The sequence below is a fragment of the Notamacropus eugenii genome, chromosome 1 (assembly GCF_028372415.1).
Source record: "Notamacropus eugenii isolate mMacEug1 chromosome 1, mMacEug1.pri_v2, whole genome shotgun sequence".
NCBI lineage: Eukaryota > Metazoa > Chordata > Mammalia > Diprotodontia > Macropodidae > Notamacropus > Notamacropus eugenii.
In genome coordinates, this window is record NC_092872.1 from 375,128,282 (window position 1) to 375,152,152 (window position 23,871).

Here is a 23,871-nt window from a genome sequence, read left to right on the forward strand (position 1 = left end):
AGAAAGGTCAGTTCCTCTCACTCCTCAGGGCTTAACAATGCCATCATTCATTTATAAAAATGTCTGTATTCATCCCCTATGAGCAGCATACATAGTTTGAGTTGAATTGATTGGATTGTGCTTTTCCAAGAGTAAGGAAAGGTTTGCATGTCCTCACCTATGTTCTAGCTCCGTCTTTCTTGTGATCCAAGACAGGAATTTACAAATGGACTGACTAGGATTAAGAGTCTGTGGCGCAGATTAAACAAAGATAACTAAGTAGTCACATACATAGGACAGCACCAATCCTACAGAAACTTCGGATTTTCAGGATTTATTGCAAGCAGGATTTCATAGAAACTAGACTAGGGCAGGAGTGGGGAACCTGCAGCCTTGAGGCCACATGGCCCTAGCCCTTTGAGTGAATCCAAACTTCACAGAACAAATCCCCTTCAGAAAAACAAATCCCCTGTTCTATAAAACTTGGACCCAGTCAAAAGGCCACACTCAAGGACCTAAAAGGCCACATGTGGTCTCGAGGCTGCAGCTTCCCCACCCCTAAGAACAGTGTTAATACGGTAGGCAGAATGGGTCGAAAATGATTCTCTTATCTGACAGAGTCAAAGACATAGGACCAGTTTACAAGCCACAGTTTGCTCCTGTGGTCCTCAGTTTTCTTACCTGTAAAATGAGGAAGTTAGACTGGATGATGTTCAAGATCCCTTCCAGCTCCAACATTCTGTGGTCTAGGATTATGTTTCTGTGTCAGACAGTGGAATGTTGGGATATTATTCCTTCTCCTCACCAGGGTTACATCTGCTAAGCCACTACCTACCCAGTTGCTAAGGCTGCTTTTATTATGTCTGTCCTCTTAGTCCTTATTGGCTTATGCCTAGGTGAAGCAGATGAGTGCTCTTCTCTTATGCTCAGTATTGAATAATATGAAAAATGTTGCCAGTGCCCGACCATCGCTATCCTTTCTTGTCCCACCTAAGGAGAATATCAGAGCAAAGGTCAAGCCTGGTGCAGTAGTATCTTTGGCATTTCTTCCGTCTGATGGACAAAGCATAGAACTGCCCTGTCTCAGGGGCAGAGAACTGGGAGAGGTACTGTGGTCTGTGTTCGTAGGCAACTTCACACGTGAGGCAAAGCAAACGAACCCAGCGTTCCGGGAACTGCACGATGTCCTTGAGCAAGGGATCATCCTCCTTTGCCTATAACCTCACCATCTGCAAATCAAGAATCATACATGTTACCTGCCTGTCTGGGGTGCTCTGGGTATTAACTAATAAATGTTTGCAAAATCCTTTCAAAGTATTTTTTGTTAAACACTGTATAAGTGCTGAACTGTAGGATAATGAAGAGGTTTGTTTGCTAAAAAATGTAGAAGCAATTGGTCCTATCCATGGGACCGAATCTTTAGGAATTCCTAGTGCCTGGGTGAACCCTAAGCGCAGAAAAATGAGACCACACCCTAAGGGCAATATTCAAGCAACGAAAGGACAGGTTGAATGATCTTGGAACTGGCCTCATTAATTGTGTGTCATCTTTGTGTTGAATCAGTCTTTGCTATTTCCCTCTCTAGTTTGTCAATTCATTTTTCAGAGTCATGGGAACTAGGTGGTTCAAGGGATAGAGCCCTGGGTCTAGAATTAGGAAGAACTGAGTACAAATCCAGCCTCTGACACTTCCAAGTTGTGTGAACCCTGGGCAAGTCACTTAACCTCTGGTTTGTCTCAGTTTCTTCACCTATAAAATGGGAATGATAATAGTAGTACCTACCTTTCAGGGTTTTGTAAAAATCAAATAAAATAATAGTTGTAAAAGTGTTTAGCACAACTCGTGGCATATCTAGTAAATGCTATGTAAATATTAGCTATTATTTATTATTATATGTCAAAGAACGTTTGACTTCTTCATCCTGGTGGCCTAGTACAGTCCCCTGCTTGGCTTGGCAGTGGTGATCCTGCTCAAGCTCTGGTGATTTCTCTTGTTCTCCCCCACATCTATAAATCTCCCGGATGCAGCCTGACCTCCAATCATCAGATAGCCCTGAACCTTATTCCTCAGAGATAGCCCTGTCAGTGAAACAATAACCAGTTTGAGGATCACAGAGAAAGTCCTCCTTGGCCCCAGAGATTAGTTTCTAGACTTAGCTGAGCCTGCCCATAATGAAGTGATGCCTCAGTTATCTTGGTAAAAACACTTGATTAAAAAAAACTATAAATCACCCTCCTAAGTAAAAGTAAAAAAAAAGAATCCCAGAAAAGAAGACTGGGAAGTTCTTTGAAAGAGTGTATCATTGCCAGCCTTAATAGACTTTATTCCTAGTGAATTAGCAGAGGTAATTCAATCAGCGTGACAAATTGAATGATGGGGCTACTTGGGGGAAAGCTTCCTGTTGGGTCAGAGTTAGGTTAAAGAGGGCACAGCCTTCCCCAGCAAACAGAGGAACCTAGGACTTGGCCCAGAGTGACAGGTCTTGTTCAGAGCTCAGCAGACACAATGTTGCTGAACAGCCTGACAGCCTTTGGTGGTTTTCTCACCATTCTCCACTAGTGGAAAACTTGGAACCTAAAGGGAGAGTGTTTGGGACCCAAGGGGGCTTTGGTTGGATCTGAGTAGGAAACAAAGTCAACCATAATATATAGTCTTATATCATATAGTGGTTTGATAAAATGTCGGTACTCAACACTGCCAGCATCTATTTAAAAAATAATTGATCGAACACGTGGTATTGGAGTCCACTTTAGGCCACTGTTGTTAATCCTCTCAGCAGTCCTGTAAATGCATCGGTGCTTTTATAACCTCAGTTTTCAAGATAGAAGAAATGAGGGATCAGCAATTTTGAGTAACTTACCGTGGGTTGCACAGATAGTATCAGAGATGGGATTTCCTTACCCTCAAGGAGCTTCACTTTTTCAATCAATATACATTTATTAAAAACCTAATGAGTATATGAAAAACACAGTGGCAAAATGAATTTAAATTTCTACTTAGAATCAGGACACTTGTGAGTTCAAGTCCCATCTTTAACATGTGCTGGCTATATAAACCCTGGGCAAGACTCTTTATGGCCCTAGGCCAGTGCTGTCCAAATTGAAGTCTATGGCCTGATCAACCCAAGATGGGTGTGTGATCAGTCAGGAAGAGGGAAATGAATTGAATTGATCACATGTCAACCTCCTTGTTATAGCCAATTTGGGGGCTTATCTTCAAAATAAAGTGTCTACCTTTATATCCCAATATTTCTTCTGTTATTACAAACTCCCACCAATCTCTCTTTCCTTCTAAGCAAGATGCCATATAATCTGTACCACACAGCACCAGATGTACATATGTCATTGAGAAAATTCCACCCCTCCTCTTTTCCACATATTCATTTACTGTTCCCCATGCCACTTCATGGCAGTAGTAGGTACCTCTCAGAGGAGAAAGGTCTGTGAGATCCCTCCCTTCCCCACTCTTTTGATTTTGGGTAGAACAGAGTAAATCACAGATTGAAAAGTCATGGATGAATTGTGTTCTGAACTGAAAATTTGTTGTTGTTCAGTCATGGCCAATTCTTCATGACCTAGTAGACCACAGCACACCGTGGGCTTTTCTTGGCAAAGATACTAGAGTGGTTTGCCATTTTCTTCTGCAGTGGATTAAGGATGAATAGAAGTTAAGTGACTTGCCCAGGGTCACACAACTAGTAAGTGTTTGAGGCCACATTTGAACTCAGGTCTTCCTGACTCCAAGCTCAGTGCTCTATCCAATGAGACATTAAGCTGCCTCTTATTGAAAATACCATTAAATTATCATCATCCAACCCTGCCCTTCTTCCCAGTTTCCCTGTTTTTGTCAAGAACACCATCATCTTCCCTTCCAGTTAGTTACCCAGGGTAGCAACCTTGGTGTTCATTCTTGGGCTTCATTCCTCACTTTCCCTTAACCCATATAGTCGACTACTTGCCAAATCTTTTAGTTTTGCCTCCACATTTCCTACATCTATTCCCTTCTCTGTACTTACCTGGAGACCACCTTTGTTCCATCAGGTCCTCATCACCTCTTGCCTGGACAATTGCGGTAGTCTTCTAAATTGAATCTCTGTGTCTCAATTTTTTCCCCTCGCTAGCCCTTCCACACTGCCGCCAGAGAGATTTTCCTAAGGCACAGGTGTGATCATGTTCAGTACCTTGCTCAATTAAACCCTCAATAGCTCCCTATTCTCCCTAGAATCAAATATTATTTCCTTTTTATCTTATCCTTTTTTATTTCCATTTTATACATATTTTATAATGCACATAATTTTATTCTTACAGCAGTATATGTATATAATTTGTAAATAAATAAACATACACAAATGGATGGAGCTTAGATTTTTTTATGATAGTGGTTCATGATCAAAAAAGTTTGGAGACCACCATCCTGGGCAGGTCTCAAAGACTATACATTGTAGATTGGATGTTGAAGGTCAGCACTGGGAAAGGGATTTGCCTCTACTGGAATTTTTTATGCCAGTGAAATCACAGGGCTTTAGTAAAAACAAAATTGATCTATATCATCCATATATTTCTTATCCTATCAGGAACAAAGGGTTTTTACTTTCAAGGATATTACAATTGACATTGTTAGGCTCATAATTTTTTTTAAAAGATTACAAAAAAGAGTACTACAGTTGAGGCAGCTATGCAATGCAGTGGGAGAGAGTGTTGGAGACTGGAAGACATAAATACAAATCCTGCCTCATACACCTACTAACTGTGTGACCTCGGGCAAGATGCTTCTCTCTTCCTCAGTTTCCTCATCTATAAAATGTTGGGGGGGTAGTGATGGCACCTACTTTACAGGGTTGGTGTAAGGATCAAATGAAAATAACAGATGTAAAATCGCTTTGCGAATCTTAAAGCACAAGATGAGTGAACCAGATATATAGCACTGAGCACGAAGTTATTGTATAAGCTGTTCACTCAAGTGCCAAGAACAACTTTAGTAAGGGAATGATTGAAGTGGGGCAGAAGGAGGCTGATGAAATAACAGGTCTTCTTCTTCTGCAAGTGGACTTGAAAATGGGAAACCGTATTCTTATGGAAATCACTTCTCTGGGATTAGAGATATCTTGCCTTAATCTAGTTAAGTTTATGATCAATTTTCAATAACTTAATCGAGAGTTTGTGGTTTGAAGGATGGTAAGGAGCCAAACGTATTGAAACATTGCCACATTTAGAGTGCAAGACCCCCTGGAATAATTAAACATAAGTGACACAGTGAATAAAATATTGGACTTGGAATTTAGGAAGACCTAAGTTCTAATACTGCCTTAGACACTTACTAGCTGTGTGACCCTGGGCAAATTCACTTCCCTCAACCTCAGTTGTAAAATGGGGATTATAATAGCACCATTTTTTGTGAGCTTCTTAAGAGCAGGGACTGATTCATGCCTTTCTTTCTTCATATTTCTTATAGCTTAGCAAAGTACCTGACCAGTAGATCTTTAAATGCTTGCCAAATTGTTAATGACTTCATGGGGGTGTTGAGAAGGAACAAAAGAGATTACACATGAAATACTTCACAAAACTTGAAATGTTAGTTATATGTTAATTATTATTGTTATTGTTGTTATTGTAAAATTCTCTTTTTTTCTTTAAAAACATATCCACCAGGAAGACATCTGGTTTTCCAGATTCCAGGACTCCTCTCTATGCCACGTGGACATTATCCAGCTCTTCAGTTTCATCCCAAGGGAGTATCTCAGACAATGATCCCAGACAAGGTCATCCCTTTAAATCAGTCTTTGTGCCAACAGCTGTAGTCAACCCAGTAAGAAACACAGGTGGACCAGGAGCCTTTGGACAGGCTTCCCTTCGGAAAGTACGGAGCAGCATGAGAAAAAGTAAGTGATGAGACAGAGCTGAGGTTCTCAAACATTTTTGGTCTCAGGAGATACCTTTACACTCTCAAAAATTATTGAGATAAAATTCCAGAGAGTTTTTACTTATGTAAGTTATAGCTATTGATATTTACTGAATTAAGAATTAAAACTGAGAAATGTTCAAAATACTAATTAATTTTAAAACAATAATAATCCCGTTACATGTTAAATAACATTGCCTAATTAAAAAAAAACTATATTCAGAAAATAGAAGAATGGCATTGTTTGACATTTTTGCAAATTTCTTTAAAAGTCTGGCTTAATAGAAGCAACGATTTCATATCTGCTTCTGTATTCAGTTTGTTTGCTGTATGTTGTTTTTGGTTGAAGTATGTGAAGAAAATCTAGCCTCACATAGATATGAGTTTGGAAAAGGATGAGTATTTTAATGGGCAAATATCATCTTAGTATTATTATGAAAAATTTTTACCTTAAAGATCTCCCAAAAAGGTCTTGTAGACCCAAAGGGCCAAGGACATACTTTGAGAACTCCTGATGTAGAGGAACATTTGTCCTGAACTAAGAGACGGGTGAAATGATTAAAGCTATTTTTCAAAACAAGAGGTGTGGAATTTAACTGAACCACTGAATATATTTTGCCTCACAAAAACTCAGTTGGGTTGGTGGTGGGGTTTGTTTTTTATTTCTTTGTTTTGAGGCAATCTAACCTGGGTCAAACATCATACAACTAAAGCCAATGATGGTGCTGGTAAATGAAGAACTAGTTCTGCAAATGTTAACCATTTGCAAACAAATGGTCCTAGATTTGAATGATGTTTGACCCAGGCTAGATTGCCTCAAAAAGGAAAAGAAGAAAAACACCACCTACAACCCAGCTCACACACATATTTGCTGGGCACACTAATATATGGGTATACAAACACATATGCTGGACACACTTTGAGTTTAATCTGCATTATTATATTTTCTCTTTTACTTTCTTAAGTTTAGACAATCAACAGAACAATAAATCAAGCCCTAATTTGTAGCATTTGTCAATTTCTGAAATGTCAATGCTCACATTTAAAACTTAACAATTAGCTCTCCAGAGTCCCTTAGCGCTAGCTTCAGGACATCCCTAGGACTCTCCTGGATGACCCTCACTGGCAGTTACTCCATTAGTTTTCCAGGTCAAGGATCTGAAACCTTCAATAAGTTTGAACTGAATGTGGGCCTGCCAAATTCCATAATCCCACCTTTTGTGCCTTTGTCTAGATAAAAGAAGGTTGAGATGATAGTAGTGCAAACAGGTTAGTTCAATTAACTGAAGCCTGATATGGACTTTGGGTTTGAGATCCTTAGTCTCCATGACAGCCAGACTCTTTTCTTTTGTTGGATCCTTTGGCCTTCTATAGAATTAGGGAGAAGATTTTAGAACAAATGTAATCTATAAATGTAACCATTCCATCTGTTTTTTAACTGGGCCTCTGGAATCCCTGCTGATTGGTTAAACACAAAAATGCAGTAGAACTAACTATCCAGAGTAAGCAGGGATTTTTACTTTCCTGTGAATCAGGGGAATCATGTCCTAGAAGACCCCAAAAGAACATTTCACCCTCAACCATTTCAGCTTCATATTATCAGCCCATTCAATGTGTAAACATGTGTAGTGTTGAGATATTAATAGCATATGGATGCAGAGAATTTTTCACCCCCTTGGGCAATCAACATATTTAAAACTTCTTGTCTTCTTTCTAGTACTCTGATTTCCCTGATGCTCTGTTTCTTGTTTGTTTGTTTGTTTTTTAATCTTCAAAAAAAATTTAATATGTAATCATGGAATTTTAGGGGCTATAGACATTAATTAGATCAAGCAAAAATGTTAACTTTGTACTGTAAAATAGCAACTTAAAAAAAATACTTTGGATCAGAATGGGCTGAGCCTCCAAGGTTTTTGCTTTTCAGACTCTTACAAAATTGAATTATCTATACTATGAGCAATAAAATGACTAGAAAACTGAGTTCAGTTCCCAAAGCACTGCGTCATACTCAAGGTGGGGGGAAGGTGGAATATATGTGTGAATGATGACTAGTTCTCTTTGGGTAATAATAGTAGCAAAAGATAAGTCCCCTCTAGGTTAAGGTATCTTTGTTCCAAAGCCTTAAATGCTGTGGTACCCAATAAGAGACAGAGTCCTAAGGTAAGAAGGCAAGAGCCCAGAAGTCCCCAGAAATAAATGTCTGACTTCCCTTTTCACTTGCAAGACAGAAAGTCTCAGGCTTCAGTCTGACTACCTCAAGGATCCTGTATTAAAACATAAAGTTGCTGTTAAAAAATCAGAAATGCATTTCCCCCATTAGAATGAATACCTTTGGACTGTGTGAATTGTAGCACTAGTGTAGAACTCAATGTTTTCCGTTTCCAGAACACCTTGATATGATGATCCCTTGTTGTTCTTCAGTTGTGTCGGACTCTTTGTGACCCCATGGACTTGCCCGTGGAGTTTTCTTGGCAAAGATACTGAAGTGGTTTGCCATTTTCATCTGTGGCATGTCCCGATTTTACAAATGAGGAGCTGAAGCAGATAGGGTTAAGTGATTCAGGGTCAATCAGCTACCAAGTGTTGAGGCTGGATTTGAACTTCCTAAGTCCAAGATCAGTGATCGAATAGATGTATTCTGTAGCACCTCACTGCCATGCTATGATCCTACTAGCTCCCAAATCTGTATTTACTTCTGCTTCTCCACCAAAGATAATACCTTTTGATCTTGTCACTGTGTATCTGGTAAAAGGAGTTTCTCATTCTTATTATCATAATGATGTATCTCAAAAACCAGAAGGGAGGAAAGGGAGGGAAGAGAGAATTCAAGTTCTTGACAAAGTCTGCCTGCTTAATCTCTTGTCTCATTTCCTTGTCTGTAAAATGAGGGGGTTGGTCTAGATGACTTTTAAGGTCTCTTCTAGTTCTAAATACTTTGATCTTGTGGTCTCAGACCCCATTGGGCTAGTCTGCTTGGTGCTATCACCATCGGCAAGTAACTGCTCAGAGTTCTGCAGCTGATACAGTAGAAAGAACGCTGAATTTGGAGTCAGAGGACTTGGGTTCAAATTTGCGTTTCTGCTATATATGACATCAGTGAATCTTACTGGGTTTCTCATTTGTTAGATGAAAAGTGGTTGTACTTATGTTGTTGAGTCATTTCAGTTTTGTCCAATTCTCCCTAACCCTTTTGGGGTTTTTGTGGCAAAGATACTGGTGTGGTTTGCCATTTTCTTCTCCAGCTCATTTTACAGATGAGAAAACTGAGGCAAACAGGGTTGTGAATTGTCCAGGGACTGTACTAGCTAAGCTTTAAAAAAACGTTCTCTCTGATTTAATCTGTCATCCTACATATGTCTCCTCATAGCCTAACTCCTTAATTTGGGGACAGCTAGGTAGGGTAGTAGGTAGAATACTGACCCCGTAGTCAGGAAGACTCATCTTCTTGAGATCAAATCTGGCCTCAGATACTAGCTGTGTGATAAACTGTGTAAGTTGTTTAACACTTATGAGTTTCCTCATATGTAAAAATGAGCTAGAGAAGGAAATGGCAAATCACTCCAGTATCTTAATGTAGACCCCCAAATTGGGATCGTGAAGAGTCAGACACAACTGAAACGACAGAACAACAGCAAAATATAGAGTTCATCATGGCCTAACACCCTAATTTGTGGAACAAAGAAATACTTCCCCCAAAACAATGTCACTGTCTAAAAATATATTGTCTGTGCTAGGTATAAAACAGGAACGTGAGTATAGAACTTTGAGTGATCCTGAGGGAATGCATGTGATTCATGTTGGAAAAGCACAGCAATGTTCCAGGATATTGCAGAATATTGTTTCTTGTGATAAGAATTCTGGATGTAAACTTGAGTCTGACAAAAGCAGCTGGACCCCTCTGTAATTGATATATAAATCATCTTACTTTCCAGATGGATCACTTCAGAGACCATCCCTGTCTGGGGCCCCAAGCGCCATTGTTGGCTCCCTCCGGCGGACCCCAACAGTTTCAGTTCGAACCCATCCATTCACATCTTATCAGTCAAAATCCCTCCCTCCACCACCTCCAACTGCCACTGTGATTGAAGTTGGTACAAGGGCTTCTCCAGCCAGTGAGCCTGGCATCATTTTTGGAAGCAGAGGCACTGATAGCAAGATCCATTCAGCTGCCAGCTCCATCATTGTGGAAACCAAAGAAGCCCCAGTCAAGAGTGAACCTCCCATAAAGCCACCTGCATCGGCTCCACCATCCATCCTAGTGAAACCAGAGAACTCCAAAACTGGCACTGAAAAGGTAGGTGTGGGGCTCCCACAAGGAGGGCGACATCTGTCCTTTGGGATCAAAATTTTTCACTTAGAAAATATTCTGACAGGGTCAGCATTTGAATATCAGCCAGAGATGACTATTTCATGAGTTTACTTTGGATACAATCTGGTGCACTGATGCTTCCTGAATTAGTCAATGTAGAGTTATAGAGTCAGAAGTGACCTCACAGGCCATCTTGTCTAACCTGTACCAAGCAGGAATCCCCTCTTCTTCATAAAATACAAGTGGTCAGTTTATCCTTTGCTTGAAGATAACCAATGAGAGGAAACCTGCGACTTCTAGAGGAAACCAATTCTACTTTTGGATAGTTATGATCATGAGGAGGTTCTTCCTTATATCTAGCCTACATTTGCTCCTTTATGGGGAGAATCAACCCATTGTCCTAGTCGTGCCATCCAGTTTCTAGGAAAACAAGTGTAATCCTTCCTCCTCTTAATCACTCTCCAGTTACCTCAAGACAGCTATCATGTTCCCTCTCCATCTTCTCTACATTAGGTATAACTCTCAATCAGTACATATTTATTTAGCACCTATGGAATGACAGGCACTAAATACTTGTGATCCAATTACAAAACTAAAATAGCCCCTGCCCTGAAGGTGTTTATATTTTACAGGGGGAATGCAGTATGTTCATAGATAAGTAAATGGAAGAGTCATAAAAAATTAATTGGGCAGCTAGGTGGTTCAGTGAGTAGAGCTTCAGCTCTGGAGTTAGGAAGACCTGAGTTCAAATGCAATTTCAGATATTAGCTGTGTGACCCTGAGCAAGTCACTTAAACCTGATTGCCTCCAAATAAAATAAATACACAGTATTGGGCTAGGGGAAGAGAAGCACTAACTGCTGGAAGAATCAGAAAAGACTTCTTGAAAGAAAGGATGCTTGACTTGAGCCTTGAAGGTTCCATGACATGGAGATGAAGGAGAACATTCCAGACCATGGAGACAACCTGTGTAAAGGTGCAGAGGCAGCAGAAAGTAATGCATGAGAAGCCACTAAAACTTCTTAATCTGTAGAGTAAAATGTGCATTTTAGGAATATTAATTTGGCATCTGTGTGGAACGAAGGATTATAGAGCACAATAAGTAGATGGGGTGGGGGGACCATTCAGGATCCTACTGCAATCGTCTAGCCAAGAAGTAATGAGGGCCTGGGCTAGGTTAGGGTGGTGATAGGCATGAACTCAAAACCCTTCATCATATGGTTGCCCTCTTCTGTATTCTTCCTAAAATGTAGCATCTAGAGTTGAACACAGTACAACAAATTAGTCTGAACAAGTCAGAGTACAGCAAAGTTGTTACTGAGTCGTTTTAATTATCTCCAACTCTTTGTGACCCCATTTGGGGTTTTCTTAGCAAAGATATTGGTTTGCCATGTTCTTGTCCAGTTCATTTTTACAGATGAGAAAACTGAGGCAAACAGGGTTAAGTGAGTTGCTCAGAGTCACACAGCTAGTAAATGTCTCAGGCCAGATTTGAAGTCAGGGAGAGGAGTCTTCCTTACTTCAGGCTTGGCAGTCTATCCACTGTGTTACCTAGCTGCCCTTCTGCCCCTCCAAAATTTGTTTAATCATTTTCAGCCTTGCTTGACTCCTCATGACCCATAAGGGGTTTTCTTGGCAAACGTATACTGGAGTGGTTTGCCATTTCCTTCCCCAGTTCATTTTAGAGATGAGGAAACTGAGGCAAAAAGGGTTAAGTGACTTGCCCAGGGCCATACATATCTAAGGGCAAATTTGAACTCAGGTCTTCTTAACTACAGGTCTGGCACTCTATCCCCTGTACCACATGGCTGCCCAAAAAGCCATGATCAACCTAAGTAAAAGGAATCAACAAGAGAAATATCACCTCCTTATTCTTGGAAGCAAGGTTTTTTAAAATGCGGGCTAAAAATTGCCTTATTGTCTGCCGTGTACTGTTGGTTCCTATTAAATGTGTGTTTTCACTAAGGATCTAGATCCACTTCCAAAAAATATGCTGTCTAGCCATGCTTCTCCTATTTTGTACTTGAGAAATTGAGTTTTGAACCCAAATGTGACTTTACATTTGTCTCCAGTAACATTCAACTTCTTTGATTTGGCCCAATGTTCTAGTCTGTCCATCTTTCAGGATCCAGATTCTGTTATCCTTTGTGTTAGCTATCCCTCTCCAGCTTTGTGCATTCTGCAGATTTGTTAAGCATGCCATCTATGCCTTTATCCAAATCATTTATTAAGATGTCAAAAAGCACAGGGCCAAGAACATATCTCTGGGTCAGTCCGTTAGAGGCTTCTTTTCAAGTTGGTTTGAATCTGGCTGTTACCCCGCTTCTGAATCCATCTCTAATTGTTCCAGCATTTATCCTCTATTGCTCCATCTTTTCTAACACATATATGTGTATAGATATATAGATATAATATATATTGTCCATAATATATATTATATACATAGTATATAAAGACATTTTATCAAATGTTTTTCTCAAATCTAAGCACATTGTATTTCAATAAGATCTGCAGAATTCCTCTGATCCCACTAACCTACTAATACTGTCAAAAAAGGAAATAAAAAACATTTAGCATACCTTTTTCATGATGAAGCCATGCTGATTTTTGTGATGATTGCTTCCTTCTCCAGATGTTCAGTTATTATCCCTCCTATCTGGAATTTTCGAGGAATCCAAGTCAAGTTCACTAGCCTATAATTTGCAAATATCATTTCCTTCTCCTTTTTGAAAAATTGGGATACCTTTTCCCTTGTTCTCCAGTCCTATGAAAGTTTCGTGTAAATTCTCTTTCTTCATAGTTTCTCAAATATTACTGACAATGTGACTCAGTAGTCACGTCCACCAGGTCTTTTGGTACCAGAGGACTTGAAGTCATCAAGAGTAGCTAGCAGCTATCTTACAGTCTTCTTATTTAATGGGTACCTATTCCCCATAAAAAGCCATATTTGTTAAATATAGAAGTGAAATAAGAACCAATCACCTCTCTTTCCGCAGTGGTCATTGTCCTGTCCACATAGAGCACTGCTTCCATCCCTTTTTTGATCCTCCTCTTATCCCCAATATAGTTTTTTAAAACCCTTTCTTGTTGGTCCTTAGCTTTTTTAACCAGTCTCAACTTCAGCATTCCCAACACTCTTCATATGAGAACACACCATGCTTTTCTATTTACTTGCTGTTATCTGCCGTTATGTCCGTCTTCTATGCTTATCTTCTAAAAACCTAAGTTGGTTCCTTGTGTACCTGCATGAACTCAGCTCATTGCCTCAGTTCTAAAAGCACTGAGATTTGGATTAAAGGTGCCTTTCATGTAGTCATAGAATGTTAAGATAGAAGAGTCTAAAGATGCCATAAAGGTCTAATTAGGAAACTGAAACCGTAGAGAATTTAAGTAACTAAGTCTCTCAATCTCCAGGGCAGTGCTTTTTTCATTAGCAATGAGAAGAGTTAAAAACAATAATAATTCATATCTATAGGCTCACAAAGCATATTCCTCTGCAGTGGTATATGGGCAAGTAGGCAGCACAGTGGATGGAGTGCCAGGCCTGGAGTCGGGAAGCCTCCTCTTCATTACTGCAAATCTGGCTTCAGATACTTACTAGCGGTGTGACCTTGGGCAAGTCACTTAAGTCTGTTTGCCTCAGTTTCCTCATCTGTAAAATGAACTGGAGAAGAAAATGGCAAAACCACTCCGGTATCTTTGCCAAGAAAACCCCAAATGTAGTCATGAAAGGTCAGACACAACTGAAATGACCAAACAGCAACAACAAACGTGGTACATGGTGTAAATATTATTCCTACTTTACAAACGTGGAAAGTAGGTTTCAGAGAGAGATTAAGTGACTTCCCCAGGGCCACACAACTATTATGTGTCAGAATTGGAGTGCAGACTCAGACCTTCTTAATTCTTCCCCTGCGACTCTCCTTTATTTCAGCTAATAATAAGTAATAGCATGTGCATGTCATTCAGGCAACAACCATTTATTTATTCAATATCACAAGGATAAAATAGGAGAAGCATGGCTAGACAGAAACATAGTTCCTGCCTTCAGGAAGCTCACATTCTCATGGAGGGGACATGCAGATATAGATAGATATTTAGACAGACAGATAAGTAGATAGATAATATATAGACATACATATATACTGATAGCTAATAACTGTATATACATATATGTGTGTATATTCAAGATAGATATAGAGTAAATAAATAGAAGGCGATCTCCAAAGGAAGGCACTAACTTTAGGGGAACCAGGAAAGGCCTGCAGAAAGTGGGATTTGAAAAAATTCTTGAGAAAAGATAAGAGATGGAGATGAGGAGGAAGGGCATTCCAGACATGGAGGACAGCCAGTGAAAAGAAATAGAATATCTATCATGTGTGAGGAGCAGCAAGGAGGGGCCAGTTTAACTGAGCAGCAGAATGCATGAAAAACTAGTAATTATAATGCTGGAAAAAATAAGAAAGAGCCAAGTAGTGAAAACTTTCTATATTTTTTGGAGTTCTCTTTGTTGGTGGTGGTTCTTCATTCTCAAAGAGGACTGTGACATCATGAAGTTACAATTAGTACTAAATCCAGTCATGTTCTGTTATTTTTCAGTCATTTCAGTTGTGTCTGGCTCTCCATGACCCCAGTTAAGGTTTCCTTGGCAAAGATACCAGAGTGGTTTGCCATTTCCTTCTCCAGCTCATTTTACAGATGTAGAAACTGAAGCAAACAGGGTTAAGTGACTTGCCCAAGGTCACACAGCTGATAAGTGTCTGAGGCCAGATTTGAACTCAGGTTGATGAGTTTTCCTGACTCCAGGCCCAGAGTCCACTGTACCATGTAGCTGCCTGGCACATCCATAGTAAGCTTGTTTAGCGATTGATTCATTGGTTGATACATAATTTCTCTTGACCTTCACAACAAACCAGAGGCATACTAAGGCAGCTATTTTCTTCATTTTATGGATGAGGCTACCAAGAAACAGAATTTAAATGGTTTGTCAAGGTCACATGAATAATTAATGAGGAGAGTCGGGACTAGACTCCAAATCTGTTAGTCAAGTATTCTTTCAGCTGAACTTCTTAGGATTAGTTCATTTATTAAAGACAAATTATTTGTGCTTTCTTAATGACCTGAGGGAATGAAAGAAAAAGGAGGTGAGGTTATAATATAAGGAGGTAGAATTAGTAAATAATATAGAAGGTTGTATCACTGTCTATTTTTCAGGCTAATGAGGTCAGGATAATTTCCTGATCTACTAGTAAACTTCATATGAGAAAGGTGCCTGCCAAAGTGCTCTTTCAAGGAAAGTGATCTAAGCTTCATTTGGTGAAGAGTGTGTGCGTACGTGCGCACGCACTCGCACGCTTTTGTGAGTTATATTCTCTGTGAGAGGCAGCACGCCATATAGTGAACAGAGTCCTGGATTTGAAATCAGGAAAACCTGGGCTCAAATCCCAGTTTTGCTATGTAACTATGTATGGAGCTATGTAACTAACCATAGCTAAATCCTTTAATCTCCCTGAGCCTCAGTTTTTTCATCTATAAGTGGAAATGATAATGCTACTGTGAGGCTCCACTAAGATATTATATGCAAAGCACATTGTCTAAAGCACCCAATCAATTTCAGTTGTAATTGAGCATTTGATGTGCAGGAGCCTTGAGAGTAGCCTGTTCATCTGTTCACCTGGGTTAAGTGAGAAGTTGTGCCAAAGACACAGGAAAATCAGAATTAATTTTATTCAATTTGGTTGCCAGAGTGACCTGTCTTAAGAACTTAGGGACACTAAAATATTAATGGTGATAGTTAAAGAATTGAATATGTGCAAAACTAAATAAACACATTATATGCATTTCTGCCTCCATGACTTTTTTTAGTCTATTTTTTGATGACTAGAACACCTTCCTCTCTCTCAATTGCTTGCTAATCCTGTCTGTCCTTCAAAGTCCAGCCAGAGTACCACCTCTGCCCTCAAACCTTCTTAGACCATTATCTGAATAGACTTCAGTAACCTCCTCCTCCTCTGGAAAAAAAGGGCATTATAGTCACTGCCTCCTGAATTATAATCATGGCATTGGACCACAGTTCAGAGCAAGCAACTGCATCATGAGACCTAGCCACTTCCCATCAGACACAGGAAAGGGGACAGGGTTTGGGGGGGGGGGGCAAGATAGAGAGACAAACATTAAGTACAATACAGTTATCCCTTCCACATAAAAATTAAATGGGAATTTAAGGGAGGGAGTTTTGCCTAAGCTGCAGACATCACGTGAAGGCCATCAGTTGACACAGAGCCTATGATCAAATACTTAAGCCAAACTTTATAATAAACTACTGTAAACACCTATAAAAGAAAAAGAAAAAATTCAGACTTCTTCTCTGGTATGAAGGGAGAGCCAAAAAGTTTTACTCGGTTTTTCTTGATTGAAGAGACACCACACCCCTAACCCCCACAATGTGAAAGGGATAACTCTACTATGTGCAAAACACTATGTTGAGTTCTTGGGATAATAAGAAAAGTGGAAATAACCTGTACTTTCTAGGAGTTTACACAAGACATATGGTAGATTCCAGCTACAAGTTAATGCTCCATCACCTTTGAAGTCATTGCCTTTGACAAAACTCTGTCAGTGAGTACTTAGTGAACACCCACTCAGCTGTTCAGCCTGTGGTATTGGGGTATATGTAAGAGTATAGTTTCTGGCCTTGAGGAGTCTCCACTTTAAATGTGTAGATAATTCAGGAAAGAGATGGAGGAGAGAGGTTGGCTCAGAGGAGAGGGAAATGAATCAAAAAGCAGCTTCATGGAGAATGTGATGCATGAACTGAGTTCTAAAAGGAAGAGAAAGATTCCATAGGGCAGAGATAAAAAGTGTGCCAAGCATGAGAGTGGGGGGTGGGGGGGGGACTGCCTTCTTGAATGCACAGAGATCAAGAAATAGCTGGTGATCCAGTTTAGCTGGAATGTGAAGTAAGCCAGGGACATCCTCTGGGCCACACAGCATCCACACTAACTACTCCCAGAATCCTTACCCTGTCTACTTCATATAGATTTGTTTCCTCAAAACAAAGGGCTTCAGGAAGCAGTCAGAACTCCAAGATGTCAGTGGATCTGTAGAATGTAAGCTACTTGAGGGAAGACACTTAAATTTTTTTCTCCAGTTGTTTTTCAGTTGAGTATATTCTCCAGTGCTATATATCCATTCTTATCCCATGTGAGTCTTGTCCATACCCTCACATAAATCCTCAGAAACGGAGTGACTCAATCGATAAATAAGCATTTATTAAGACCATGTGGCAGGCCACATACTAAGACAGACATGAGACGATCCTGGCTTTCAAGTAGCTTACATACTATTGGAGGATCTTGAGCTTTGCCTTCAGGAATTTTAATATTTCATAGGTATTATTCCAGCACCAGGGCTGTCCATTCGGTGATATTCTCACTCTCAGTAAGTGACTGACCTATATTTTCTGACCATATATTTCCCAAGAGATATCTTCAAGCAGTCTTCCCATGGAGATTGTATTTCAGGAATATAGAGAGGATTTATGCTTAGGTGCAAGTTGGAATAAGTGACTCCGAGGATCTTTCCTGTTCTGAGTTTCTTTGCTTTTCAAGACTTTTCATTCCAAATAAAACTTTCTATAAAAGGAATTTGGACTAAGAATTTCATATTTTGGACTTGTGGTTAGCATTTCCACAGAGTTTGAAGGCTTGCAAAGCACTCATTTGATCTTTGTAACAACCCTGTGAGATAGAGGTTATGATTATCTCCATTTTACAGATGGGGTAACTGAGGGTCAGAGAGATTGAGTGACATATTCAGGATCATACAACTAGTAAGTATTTGAGGCAGAACTTGAACTCTATTCATTCTGACACCAACTCCAGTACCCTACCCCCCCCCCCATCACCTAGCTGCACCTTGGATGGATGGGTAGGGTTCAGGTGGGGTAGCATACCAAGAAGGATGTACAACACCAACAAACCCCCAGGGACAGAAGTGAACAGTTTGTTTCCAGAGTTTCTGTTTTGTTTACATCCAGCACAGCTCTGACTCACCAGTAATCTTTTGTTCTCTTTTGCCTTTGCAGCAAGTCAAAACAGTGAGATTTCAGAACTACAGCCCTCCTCCACCCAAACACCACAGCTTTCATTCTACCTCTGGCAAACCGGAGTCAGTGGCCATGTCCAAAGGATCGCAGTCAGAAACAGGCCCTTTGTGCCAAGAGATGACAACCTTATTTGTCCATCGAAGTGGATCCCATTCTGGGCAGCAGACAGACCACAGGAGAAAGCCAAAGTATTCAAGGCCCGTAACTCCAGTACTCCCTGCCTCTGACATAGCCATCATACCCAGCAAGTGAATCTCTGGTGCGACTATTCCTAAAGTCCAAAGAGGTGAATAATGCTTAAACATTCTGTCTTGACTGTGTGTCTCCTGCCTGTCTTTGTGGTCAGATCTGTGCTTTAGGAAAATCATTTTGGTAGCTATGTAGGAGACAGATTAAAGTGGAAGGAAACTTGAGGCAGGGAGACCAAATAGAAGGAAGCTATTAATAGTCTACCACAGATTAAAAGAGTGTTCTGGTGCTTCTGTTTCTGAAAGTCTTACCTCTTCTTGCACCTTTCTAGAGAATCCTGAAGCCCTGCCCCGGGACCATGTCTTTCCTCTTCCTAGAAGAATAAAAGGGAAAATATAGGCTTCTGTTGGGTGCTAGTTTGTCTCCCTTTCATATAATCATTGTCCTGCCGGGAAATGGAGATTCACTGTGTAAACACACAAAGAGTCAGTATTCTCTGTTTGTCCCCCAAAAAAATATCAGGAGGATGAGAGGGGAGGGTCTTACTTAACTTCAAAAAGATAATGCCATCTTGCACTATTATGACACAACTTTTCAAAATGCTTTAATATGCATAGCTGTGGAAGGTAAGTGGTACAGGTATTTTTTGTTTCCCAGTTAGCAAATTAAGAAACTGTGGCCCAGATCTGTTAAATGATTGCTAGTTAGTGGCTGATACAGGACTAGAATCTAGATGTCATCACCACTAGTCTAGGGATAGAAGGAAAGAAGAAAGGAAGGAAGGAAGGAAGGAAGGAAGGAAGGAAGGAAGGAAGGAAGGAAGGAAGGAAGGAAGGAAGGAAGGAAAGAAGAAGAAGTATTTCACAGTGGCTGTTAGGGAAGGAGGGATGCCATCTACAGTGGGAGAAGTGAATAGTCACTTGGCCACAGTACTGAAGGTATCAGAAAATGGAAGGAGATAAAGGAGGTGGTGCTGTCCATGGCAGACAGGTGAAGAGTCTTGTTAAATTGTTCAGTTATTGTGGAGGCTAAATCTGATAACCCAAATTATTGAGCCAGAAAAAACATGGTGAAGGCTTTATATTAAGAGTAGGGTTAATTATTATTATTTACCATGTATTGAGCCCCAAACACTGTGGGTGCTTGGTAATGTGGTGTTTGAAGGTGAGTATGCGTGTCATGAAGAAGGTAGAATTACAGCAGCCCTGTCCATTAGACTAATCATGTAAATTGGCCCTTGGAGATTCCTTGATTGAAAACACCCTGTAAGTCTTAGAGTATTTGCTTACTGTACCCAAACATACATTTAGCAAGCTGAGATACAGAGATATTTCCAGATCCTGAACAGGCAGGGCCAGGACAATAATTCTCTCAGGGAGTTGACACATAAAATATTCAAGATGAAGGCCTTCTCTTAATAGATCTGTCTGGCTGTACAGCCCCACCCCAAAACAGTTCAGGAGGGAAAAAAAAAAATGAAAAAAAAAGCAAAACCACCTGAATTCTCTGGCTGTTTGGCTTGCATCACACTAAACATTCAATTCAACGGATTTTTTAAAATTTATTTTTGCTGAAATGACAGAATTGACTATTTTGCTGAAAGCATAGCTAATGTCTTCCAAACTAGTCATATAACATGGCATCCTACAGTGCAACTTCTCCTAGGAGCACATGATCCTAGTAAACACTATATGAGGGGGGGTGTTGGAGGGGAGGAAGCAGCTTTCCAATCATTGCACCCTCAGATTTGCTTTCCCTGTATGAGTTAGGGGTAGGTCTACAGTGACATCTGACATACCCAAGATATTTCATCTCTGTACAACCTGGCAAGGCCCTGAGTTTTGTTGGTTTCCCTTCTCTAAGCATATAGTTAAATAACCCCTTCATCTGATCCTATTTAAAAATAGACTTAAGATATTGGGGTTTGTGGAATTTTTTGGTATTTCCTTCCCCAGCTTATTTTACAAATAAAGAAATTGAGGCAAACAGGGTTAAGTGAGCTGCCCAGGGTCACACAGCTAGTATGTGTCTGAGGCTAGATTAGAACTTAAGAAGACGAATGTTCTTGACTCCAAGCCTGGCAGCCTATCCTCTGTGCCATCTAGCTGCCCAAGAAATATTAGACAAGCCCCAAATATCCTCTGCCATTAAGTCTTCAGATAGATTCTTTGCTTCTATCCAACACCTATTTATTAAGGACCTCAGTTATATTCTAAGTGCTGAAGATGCCAATATGGATAGGAACTTGATCAGTCTCTAAAGAAGCTTGCCTTCTAAAGGGAGAGGGGAGAGGAGGAAGAGAGAAATACATATAATTATAATTTAAGGATTATGATAAATGCAAGAGATCCAGCCAAAGAGCTTCATCCTCTTTAAGGCTCAGCTTTGTCCCTGGTTAAAGGGAAAAGAGGTAATGTTCGAAGCTGTTATTAGTCACTTATACTTTGGCTTGTATGGAGAGAGAAAGGGGAGTGAACGCAGGTTTTTTTGTTGTTGTGTGGGGAGGTAGTATAAGAAAAAGACAGAGGGCAAGAGGGCACAGAATATTAGAGAGGGAAGCCCCTGTAGGAGAAAAATCCAGCATCTGGGCTCATCTGCCTCACCTACTTTATAGTGTTGTCCCAATAGCAGTCCCTTAAACATGTTTTCTCTCAGGAATTTCATACTTCTTATTTGGGTCTTGAGAGCCTAAGGGTCGAGCAGCCCCTGTGGCCAGGGCAATAATTTGGAGGTCCAGCATCTGCCTGCTGGAGGTTGGGTACCACTGTCCTTTCAGGCACTCAAGCTTACAACCTCAGTGTCATCTTTGACTCACTCAGTCATTCTTACTCATTTGATTCATTCACTCATTCTTAATCTGTCGCCATCTTGTTTTCACCTTCCCAGCATTTCCCACAGATATTCCCTTTTCCCCACTCACACAGCCACCTCTTTAGTACAGGACTTTTCTACCTCTCTCCTGCACTGTCACAACATCCTCCTAAATTGGTCTCCCTGCCTCAAGTTTCTCCCTTCTCCATTCCATCCTGCAGTCAGCTACCAAAATGATTTTCCTAAAGCTTAGGTCTGACCATATCACTTTCCCCCTACTCAGACAAGTCCGATGGCTCCCCTATTTCATCTAGGATCAGATATAAAATCTTGTTTAGCATTTAAAGCTCTTCCCAACCAAGTCCCTTCCTATATTTCCAGACTTGTTACACTTTACTCCTCTAAGATCCAGCTAGCTCCACTGGACTATTTGCAGTTCTGGAACACTCCATCTACTGTCGACCATGCCTTTTCATTGATTATGTCCCATGCTTGGAGTGCCCTCCCTTCTCACCACCAGCTCCCAGCTTCCGTGGCTTCCTCAAGATTCAGCTTAAATGATGCCTTTGGCAAGAAGCCTTTCCTAGTTCCCCCTACTCCTTCCCTCTGAGATTACTTTCCACTTACACTGTGTATATGTGTGTGCGTGTGTATACATATACACATATACATACATATACCTTTGTGTACATTTTTGCTTGTTGTCTCTTTCATTAGAATGTGTGCTCTTTGAGAAATGAGATCGAGTTTTTGCCTCTGTTCGTATTCCCAGCTCTTAGCACCATGCTGGCACATAGTGCTTAATAAACACTTGTTGACTGACTCCTTCAATCTGCTAGGCAGCTCTCAATTACAGTTGGCCCTCCCACATTGAGGGGGTTAGGGGCATGGCAAAAAATTGTGCCAGAGAAGATGTCTGGATTTTTTTCTTTTTCCTTTTCTGGGGTGTTTATGATACCTTATTGTCACATTTGAGTTAAGCTTTTAGTTATAGGCTTTATGTTGTCTGCTGACCTTTGCTTGTCCACAAAACACCCCCTAAATTCCCATTTAATTTCTTACACCATCCTGAATTATATGGAAACTGCAATGAGGAAAGTCACAATGTGGAAAGGAGAACTGCAAGTTACCAGTGAATTGCCAACCCGCATTGGCCAAGATAATTGCTATACCCAAGTGTTCCTCCCCACAGTGAAATCATGGGTCCAGATTCCCACTGGCAACCCCACCACCACTACACACACCAGAAATTGCAAGGCAAAATATTATTCATTCCATTATGTTGTTCCTATATGATGAAAAACACTGAAAAGGCTGAGTGCAGAATAGTTTACCAGTTAAGGTCAGAGATCGAGGACTTCCTTCTTCCTCCCACCCCATATGGAGAACTTTAAAGTTAGGTTCAACATATGTGTCCAGGATGGGTTAGGTGAATTTGCATCTGATCACCATAGATTGAACTCAACCTTTCTAAGGGCTATCTATCTTTACTGACTGCTTGCCCTCTGCCTGACAAATAGTTGTAGCCATGGCTCTAGGCAGAAACTGCTGTTTCCTTCCTGCTGTTTTTAGAGAACAATTTTTTTTTTCAGACATCATAATGTGTGGGCCTCCCCTGGCCTCACCAGCCCCTCTGGCACAAACTCAGCAGGGGTGAGAGCCATTGTGTTCGACAAGATCCAAGGGCCAGCATCCCTCTCTTTCCCTTCCCCCACCTCTCAAAGCACAGACCTGCCCTAAGCCCTCTTCACCCTGGATGTCTTAGTGAGTAGCAGTAGCGACAGTCAGAACAGCCAAGGCCTAGCAAAGTTGTCCCAGTTGTAACCCAAGGGTGTATGTGAACTGGCACTCGAAGGGCTCCATTTTTGTTTCTTTTCTTGTTTGAATGATCGGCCAGCAGCTTTGCTGCTACTAGGCCATTTTGTTCATAGCCTGAAGATAAAGACCATTAACTCCTTTAGCTAAGGGGAAGGGGTATCAGATCTCCCTGCACAGTGTGTCATGGCAGTTCAGAAGAACTGTGTGGAACCCATTTTGCTGAAAGGATGACACTGGAAGAATTAACTCAGTAGGTCCTTGCCGCTGCATGATGTATTTGGAATGAATCCTGGAAAGACACTTTACTTGAGATGGAGGAGTTTTGTTTGTTTGTTGGATGTAAAGCCATCTGTTTGCCTCATCCGTGGTATTGTATTTTCCCCAGATCTGTGCAGAAACACAGAATTCCCAGAAGCTCTTTCAGCCTGCTGACCTATGCTTTGAATTCTTACCAAGAAATGACAGGCTATTAGGCTAATCACCGTCCTTAACTGCAATAATGATAGGCCCTTACAAATGCACAGTGTTGACTGGCTTTGATGGAAAGGAGAATAAGACGTCTTGCTTTCACATATATTATATCATTTTCAGACTTAATAACCCCCATCAGGCAGGCAGCATAATGATTGTTGCAGTGTTTCATGGATATGTGATGAAGAAGAGCATGGGGGAACTCCAGATATGGCGATGCCCTTCACCAGCACAGATCACAACCTATATGTGACTTGACAGCAATACAGACCTGTCTGTGTCAAGGACAC

At 40.6% G+C, this 23,871-nt stretch overlaps 1 protein-coding gene across 5 annotated transcripts in view; it reads left to right on the forward strand.

Annotated features, from left to right (window-relative positions):
* Positions 1-23,871, forward strand: part of SH3RF2 (SH3 domain containing ring finger 2) — a 167,010-nt gene that overhangs the window by 134,060 nt on the left and 9,079 nt on the right. For 3 of the 5 annotated variants that reach the window (XM_072630651.1, XM_072630653.1, XM_072630654.1), the window contains 3 exons: positions 5,628-5,857; positions 9,810-10,171; positions 18,272-18,578. In XM_072630651.1, coding sequence (XP_072486752.1) covers positions 5,628-5,857; positions 9,810-10,171; positions 18,272-18,544 — 865 coding nt within the window. In that variant the 3' untranslated portion in view covers positions 18,545-18,578. Of the gene's footprint in view, positions 1-5,627; positions 5,858-9,809; positions 10,172-18,271; positions 18,609-18,812; positions 18,862-23,871 lie in introns of those variants that run through there. The other 2 variants (XM_072630652.1, XM_072630655.1) reach the window with 2 other exon arrangements.